General features: G+C 35.2%; 1 protein-coding gene across 1 annotated transcript in view; it reads left to right on the top strand.

Moving 5' to 3' along the window:
* LOC106470867 (phospholipid phosphatase 2-like) overlaps positions 1–8,865 on the top strand; it is a 13,250-nt gene extending 4,385 nt beyond the window's left edge. Inside the window, exons 2-6 of the mRNA XM_013931444.2 lie at positions 4,323–4,477; positions 5,179–5,393; positions 6,088–6,208; positions 7,022–7,201; positions 8,611–8,865. Of these exons, the coding sequence (XP_013786898.2) occupies positions 4,323–4,477; positions 5,179–5,393; positions 6,088–6,208; positions 7,022–7,201; positions 8,611–8,700 (761 nt within the window). The 3' untranslated portion in view covers positions 8,701–8,865. The remainder of the gene's footprint in view (positions 1–4,322; positions 4,478–5,178; positions 5,394–6,087; positions 6,209–7,021; positions 7,202–8,610) is intronic.
* The last annotated feature ends 6 nt before the right edge of the window (positions 8,866–8,871 follow it).

The following is an 8,871-nucleotide window of genomic DNA, read 5'->3' on the forward strand; positions in this document are numbered from 1 at the left end:
TACCGATGGGTGTGTAATAAGATTGATAACAGGAACACAGGGGTTGCCGATGGGTGTGTAATAAGATTGATAACAGGAACACAAGAGTTACCGATGGGTGTGTAATAAGATTGATAACAGGAACACAGGGGTTGCCGATGGGTGTGTAATAAGATTGATAACAGAACACAAGTAGTTACCGATGGGTGTGTAATAAGATTGATAACAGGAACACAGGGGTTGCCGATGGGTGTGTAATAAGATTGACAACAGGAACACAAAAGTTACTGATGGGTATTGTTGACTAACTTTCTTCCATCTAGTCTATCAACTCAATATCAGGGACAGCTAGCGCAGATAAAACCTTGTGTAGCTTTGTGCGAATACCTGAAACAAACTAGTGTGTTTAACCAGCTGTTACTTTCTGAGAAAATGGGCCACTTAATTTCGTATGTAAAGTCAACTTGAACATAATGTTTACAATTGAATGATTTACCCATCTTTAGAAGTCTAAATATAACTGTTAGTTATTAACCGCATGAAGTCTATAGGAGAACATTACGTGAGTTATATGAATATGATCATGGGCGCCCACAGAAATATTTTCGGTGAGGGGGGGAGGCAAACGTATGTAGGAGATAAGCTTTTACAGTTATGCGTGCTTAAACGCAAGATCAAATTTACAGTGTTAATAAAAATTACTAAAGATATACTCTGTTCAAGTAACTGACCATGGATATGCCATATGTGGGGGGGGGGGGCTCTTGCCCCTTCTTGCGGGTGCCCATGGATATGATAGTGTCAGTTTAACACACTACTCTTGATTTCAAGGAAAGGTTCCAACCCGATGACACCTTATGTGCAAGTGCACAAAGCGGTCAGGTCAGAAACCCTAATATCCAATTCAAGTCCCTAATTCTGAACTATTGACCAGAGATAGGATAAGTAGTCAACAAAATTCACCGCCACAAAAGTTTTGTTTGGCTTTAAACTAAGTAATGGGATGGCTGCCACTCTTATAACGTACCCACAACTGACAATGCAAAAGTTGTTCAGCGGAATTTTGGCTCGTTCCTTGAACTTTCAGGTCCGTATCCCGACACTCTTATCTCTAGACTACGCCGGTCTTTAAAAGTAATTAAACAAGTTATTTTATTTCACATATTTTTTCATGTCGTGTCTGACGAACTACAGTGTTCTTAAGTTGATGAGTAACTGCAGAAACCTGATGGGCAAGGACTTAACACGGACTGAGTTTGTTACCATGATCCAAATCTGGTTACTGCTCTGAAGAGCTGTTCAGTAATTTTGTAGAAAAAAAATCATATCATTCATGTGATGTCCGGCCGAGAAATAAATAATCCGGTCTTGATCGTTGTAACTTCACAAGTTTACTTGCAACATTTAACGTTCGACTCGTTGAACATTATGGAAAATGCAACTGTAGCGCCCATGGTGGATGGCCAATAAGTCTCAAAGCTTATAAGACTAACATTCGGGTTTTGATACCTTCAGAAATTGTGTAGCGTTGTGCTTAATAACGAACAAACAATTGGTGTGTGTAATTTTCATTATGTCGCTTTGTACATCTAGGATACGCCCCCAGTGGCACAGCAGTATGTCTGTGGACTTACAATGCTAGAAACCGGGCTTCGTTACCCGTGGTGGCCAGAGCACAGATAGCCCATTTTGTAGCTTTGTGCTTAACTTCAAACAAACAAACATATAGGATACTTGTTTGCCCCTCGAATAAAATATACCCCTAGCGGCAAGTCTGAAAGCTTATAACTCTAAACAACGGGTTTTTATACCCTTGATGGGCACAGCAGAGATAACTTATTGAGCTTAACAACAAATAAACAAACTAATAAAATACGGCAAACATTCGGCATCACTCTACAGCAACGTGTACCGTTGTACAGGTGTACTGACGTATAACTGTTTCATATACTCTGGGTTAGAAGACGTAAGCTTAACGCTGGTTTGTTATATCAGCTGCAGAAAGACACAACCTAAATACTGTCAATTTTTCTTTATGGACGACTACTACAGTAATTTAAAAATTTTGAGAATTCTAAAACTATTAACGAACGAAACACTATGCTAAATATTTAATATTACCGTCTCACTGTAAAAATTCCTGCAATAATCTTTCCAGAGTATTATACAGACACTGTTGTTTGATATTTTGTTGCAAAGCAACGCAAAGGTTAACTACGTATAGCCTCAAGAGTCCGGAACCATAGCCACAAGGTGTCTCAAGAGTCCGGAACCATAGCCACAGGATATCTCAAGAGTCCGGAACCAAAGCCACAAGGTGTCTCAAGAGTCCGGAACCAAAGCCACAAGGTGTCTCAAGAGTCCGGAACCAAAGCCACAGGGTGTTTCAAGAGTCCAGAACCAAAGCCACAGAGTGTTTCAAGAGTCCAGAAACCAAAGCCACAGAGTGTCTCAAGAGTCCAGAAACCAAAGCCACAGAGTGTCTCAAGAGTCCGGAACCAAAGCCACAGGGTGTCTCAAGAGTCCGGAACCAAAGCCACAGAGTGTCTCAAGAGTCCGGAACCAAAGCCACAGAGTGTCTCAAGAGTCCGGAACCAAAGCCACAGAGTGTCTCAAAAGAGTCCGGAACCAAAGCCACAGAGTGTCTCAAAAGAGTCCGGAACAAAGCCACAGAGTGTCTCAAAAGAGTCCGGAACCAAAGCCACAGAGTGTCTCAAAAGAGTCCGGAACCAAAGCCACAGAGTGTCTCAAAAGAGTCCGGAACTATAGCCACAGAGTGTCTCAAGAGTCCGGAACTATAGCTACAGAGTGTCTCAAGAGTCTGGAACCATAGCACAGATAGCCCTTTGTATAGCTTTGTGCTTAATAACAAACAACAACAACAACATATTCCGGGCACACTAACATCTGGACCACCCCAAGCCATTTATGGAAACAAAGAAAAACTTGCTAATATGATGGAAAATGACACAATTACTGATTTGAAAGTGGAAATGATCTCACTACGTAAAATTTAGATTTTGATTTAGACACAAAGCTGTAAAAGTGAAACGTACGTTTATACACCAGAGAAAACTGTAAACTATAATGTAAATACAACTACTTGTAATTCTGAAAAGTTGCTCCAGTCATTTTATTTTGTAACAATGTCTTTGCTGCTTGCACAGCTGTTGATACAGGTGTTCTTTTGTCGTAACAAAACTACATAAACAGTTACAAAATATGATGCCAGTATCAACTCAGTACAACGATTGCTTAGCTGCCTACTTCTAATACTCATGAGTGAAGCCGGGGTCCAGGGCGAAAGGCCCCGGCTGAAAACGAATTTCGAGTTTTTCAACATCACGCAGTCCTTGGTGAATATACAGTGGAAAGCATTTCTGGCCGTTTAGATATACTCGTTTTTATAATTGAAGAAAATTGTCTAACAACCCAATTATTTAATGTTGATAATACTGATTTAAATACTTTATATAAAAAAAAAAGTTATAGTATTTTGAAACATAAAACCAAAAACACAGTTAGCGATATTTCTAAGAAAATAACCGATATATTTGTGATAAGCATTAGCTTGAGCCAGGTTTGATTAACTGTATTTGTTATGTATTAACTATATTAGTAGTTGTTACACAAGCCAAATTTTGACATTATTATATAAGATGTCAATTACTGGCAGCATATTTTAGTCATCTATATGATGATCCAGGGGCAACAGGAACATGTATGACTCAGGAACATCAAGAATATATGTGACTCGAAGGAAACAGGAATATATATGAGTCAGGAGCAACAGGCAAAATGAAAAAACCTTATAACCTGAGCACTTTTGACAAGTGGTTAGAGTGCTTGACTCACAAACCGAGGGTCGCTGGTTTCAATCCCCATCACTGAACATGCTCGCCCTTTCAGCTGGAGTGCTATACTGTGATGGCCAATCCCACTATTCATTAATAAAAGAGTAGCTCAAGAGTTAGTGGTAGGTGTTATTGGCTAGCTGCCTTCCTTCTAGTCTATCACTGCTAAATTAGGGATGGCTAGCACAGATAGCCCTTGTGTAATTTAGTGTGAAATTCAAAACAAACAAAAGTCATCAGGGGCAACAGAAATATCTAAAACTTGCTATTAAATGTTCTGTTTAGTAAATTATTACAAAAACAACAATCTGGTTTATGTAAAATCAAAGATCTACGAGGCATGGCATTATTTAAACATCTTTATATTTTATGTATATATATACATTTTATTTTATTTTTATTGGGGAAGACAAAAATAGTATTGCGTGCATGTGTGAAACAAATAATTAACATTTTTGTTTATTCAAATCATTTTGTTTCTTTTTTTAGCTCTGTTGTTTGTGTGCTTAGCAATCACAGGAATATTACGGCCAAAGCGTATAGGATTTGCATGTAATGATATTTCAATACAACACCCTTTTGTTGGAGACACCATCAGTGAAGGAGTTTTGCTTTGTTCTCTTCTTTTTGGATCTGCCTTAACAGTAACTTTTTTTCTTTTATCTAATGAAAATAGATTACTTCATTAATGGATAGGAAGCTATACTCTGAACCGAGGGGTTTGAATTCAGATACGATTAGAATAATTCCTATGAAACTAAACTAGATGCTATATCTTGTCATAATCTCCGTCATTTAATAAAAATTATTAACTTAAAATATGGAGGTTTCTAATTAATTTTTATAGTCCCTATGGATGGCAGTTTAAAGCTGATATCTAGTTAAGAAGAAAGTTTATATCTAATAAATTATTTTGTTATTTAGTATTTTGTGGTATTATTTGATTATAATTTGCATACGATCCTGAAAAAGTATCTTTAATTTCTCTATTATTTTACAAGGTTGAGAAAGTAAGGATACAAAAGCTAGTAAAATAAAGATTAAATCTTGTGTCTCAACTTATTCTGTAACTAGTAAAATATAGATTTTTATATATGTATTCAATTTCAGTTATGTAAAGACTTATAAAAATACACGTTTATTAAAAAAAACGGACACCAACACATTGAAGATAAATCCTCATTATTTTCATTACCTGTTAATATTTTGTCTAACCCTATTAACTAATATGTACATGAGTTTTGTTATATTAGTTGGTGAGCAATATGTGAAAAAACTAAAAAGAAACTGAACTGTTTTGATTACAAGATTTAATCTCGGGATACCTCTCTTCCACTCGTTCTAGATATTTATTGTCGAAGCGATTCATCACTACCCTATCTCAAAGAATCTGAATCAACAATGTTACAATCATTGGCTAATGGTTCTTGGGGACTTCCTGTTGGGGTTTGTGTACGTCTTCTTTGTAACAGAACTTCTAAAAGCCGTTGTTGGTGAGCTCAGACCTCATTTTTTGGCATCGTGTCAACCTGATTGGTCAAAAATCAACTGCTCTGAAGGGTAAATCATTGTTGTGTTGTTAATCTAAAAATAATAACGGATTACATATCATATCAGATGTATTCATTGCATAAGTTGTTAGCTTTGTGGACAACAGTAAAATTCTATATTGTCGATTAAGTTAGAATTATAGAAAGTCAGGTTGGCATATACCTAGTTCAGTCACTCTATTCATAGTCTAAGTTTGTGTTATGTGTTTGTTTCATAACATTATTGTTATGATAAAAATAGTGATTGTTTAACATATTGGTCTGTTATAGTATTGTAATGAAACTTGGGCACATACTAAAACATGCTTTATCTACAATGTTCAAATTCTGAATAGGCATTACTAATAGTTATTTAAAAGAAGTAACAAAAAATGTATGTAAAAGTTTTCACACAGCTATATGTTTGAGTAAAGTAAAAATGCTCAGAGGAACAATTAAATCACTGTACGTGTGGGCTAGTATCAAGGTTTTAATATAACAGCTAGTATTGAATCAATTGCTGCTAACTTTGAGATAAGCAAAAGAATTTGTAGTGTAGGAAATTAATATAGAGCATTGGTACAATCATGTAGTATTGATATCTCAAAATATGCAAAGTGAATCCCTTTAGGAAATGTAGATTAAAATATAATCACGTACAATTTGCTTTCAGACAGATATTTAACTAAATTTACTTCCCGATTGTGTATTTTCTTCACATCCAGATTTGTAATAGAATATAACTGCACTAGAAGAGAACAGTATCGCCTAGAAAACATAGATATTTACAAGTCATTCCCATCAGGTCATTCATCGCTTTCTTTATACTCGTTCGTGTTCATCAGTGTAAGTATACTTAACTTTTTTATTTTATTTTTGAAGTAGGTTTAAGACTGAAATATTGTACACTGAAGATAAAAAATTCTCTTCAAACTTGTTGACAGTTTTTGTTTGATTGTTATTAAGCACAAAGCTACATAATGGGCCATCTGTGCTGTGCCCACCACGTGTTTGATAGCAGTTTTTGTTTCGTTGTTATTAAGCACAAAGCTACACAATGGGCTATCTGTGCTTTGCCCACCACGTGTTTGATAGCAGTTTTTGTTTCGTTGTTATTAAGCACAAAGCTACACAATGGGCTATCTGTGATGTACCCACCACATGTTTGATGATAGTTTTTGTGTTATTAAACACAAAGCTACACAATAGGCTATATCTGTTGTGCCCATGACAGATATCAAAACCTGGTTTTTAGTGTTGTAAGTCTTGAGACTTACTGCTGTGCCATTGGGTGGGACTGATACCAGTTATTAAATATATGCATGCTTTTATTTCTAATTAAAATATATAAAATTCGTTGACATAAAATTAATTTTGTAAGCATGGAAATTGATAAAACTTAAAATTTTTTTGCTTTTCTAGTTTTTTATCTTAAACCAAAATTAACTTAATATAACTTTATTTTTAGCGTAATTAATATTACTTTAAGTGATAAAATACATTTGGTTTACAGTTTTCATTTTCAGGTCCCATGTGTTGTAATAAAATTTTAAATAATATACTGAGATAATTGTTCAGAACTACAAGTTTCTATAAAGAAATATTTATTCATAGGTAATCTGAATTACATTTCTTTGTACTTATGCTTTTTTTTTTCAGTTATATGCTCAAGTTCGACTTCAGTGGACATCAAAGTCGCACGTTCTGAAGTTAGTGTTACAGTTGGTCTTCCTTTCCTGGGCTCTGGTGTGTAGTTTAACTCGAATCTCTGATCGTCGTCACTTCTGGTGGGATGTTCTTGTGGGGTGCTTAATAGGAATTATAGGAGGAATTTTAACGGTATGATATCATTGTTTGAAGATGTGTGATACTCCCTAATCATTACAAAATCACATATAAAGTCAAAACTTTCTGAGAGAAAATTAGTTTTGTTAAGCCTAACACTTTAATATTACAGTTAAATTTTCATTTTCTTATTGTTACTGAAAATCAAATAAATTCCTCTAAGTGTTGGTCCTACCCTGCTCAAAGTGCAAGTAGCACATACTAATATAACAAGATAGAGTAGTTTATGCTGGACTTCCCACAGTTGCTGATACCACATTGATCCTTCTAACCCTGTGCTGGTGTCAAGCAAGCTACCACAGCATTTGAAGTGATCTTTCCATCATGTTTTGGTAGCAAGTTCACATTGTTTCTTTTGGCCACGTGGGTTTTCTCTGTCACTATCAACTTATGCCAAATAATGTCCACATTATATTAATAGTATGGAGATCTTATTGAACCTGAAAATAACTTAGTGACATTGTATACCGAAATTGATAGTCTGTCCGTCATACATAAGTTTAAAAGTTGTGATTATAGTCCTTTAATCATACCATACTCTGTACTTTAATTGAGTTATTTACATATCAGAGACAAAAACTACAATACTAGAGTCTAGATGTTGCACATCATCAATATGTCATGCTAAAACTTCCTCTAGCAAGAAAAATACAAATAATGTTACTATAAAATGATTCATAACATTTGTATGTGTGTGTGTTAGTATCCAGAGTTGGCTGGCTTGATTACTGTAGTTTTGATATGGTAACTAGAAACGTCTGATTGTGTAAATGGGGTATTCTGTCTTAGGACCTTTGCCCAAAAAGGTGAATAAAAAAAAAAAGACCTGAAATAGGAAAAATTTCCACTTTTGTTATACACTTCTAGGTTGCATCACTCCAAGTTGGATGGTTCAATTAGCTTAACTTTTTGTTTGGTAATTGGAAACTGTCTGATGGTGTACATGGCCTATTTTGTTTTAGGATTTTTGTCCAAGAAGAATTTAAGCGATGCACATGAAAATCAATATATTTTTTAAAAAATCAGAAGGTAGTGGATCTTTTGGAACATTGGAGTTGTTGTTTTACTCCTCCTTTGTTTACACCTCTGTGGTGTGTTCTGCAGGATATATAGTAATCATCCTCAGTCTCCCCTCCCCTCTTTTCTTTTCAACCAGAGTTATGTCTCTGTTTTAGTTACCTTAAAACAGATTCTTACTTAGCACCATATAATATATTTTTAACTATGTGCTGTGCGTGAAGAGACTAAATTAAATCTCTGATTAAATTAAAAACTGTACAACATAGTGGTTTCGATTATGCATCCCTACAGCATTTCCCCAAGCCAGAGCTTGTTAATTTTTTTCTTGTGTGCTGTTTTCTAATTATTCTTGCAAATAATTTTTATTCAATTTGTTTGTCTAGGTTCGATGTTTTTTACGAAACAGCTTGTTTTGCATGGTAAAAGTTGTGGCAGGAGATGAATCGGCCAGCTCCACAAAGAAAGATAATTAAAAAGAAGCCATCATCTGTTGGATCAAAGTAATCTTGAAAATAAAAAGAAACCTAGAATGAGAACCTGACCCGAAAAAGCAATTACCATTTAAGAACTAAGGAGTATAAACATAAGCTAAAGGAATAGGATGTTCAGTTGAACATAAGCTAAAGGAATAGGATGTTCAGTTG

The sequence above is a fragment of the Limulus polyphemus genome, unplaced genomic scaffold, assembly GCF_000517525.1.
Source record: "Limulus polyphemus unplaced genomic scaffold, Limulus_polyphemus-2.1.2 Scaffold4259, whole genome shotgun sequence".
Classification (NCBI taxonomy): Eukaryota; Metazoa; Arthropoda; class Merostomata; order Xiphosura; family Limulidae; genus Limulus; species Limulus polyphemus.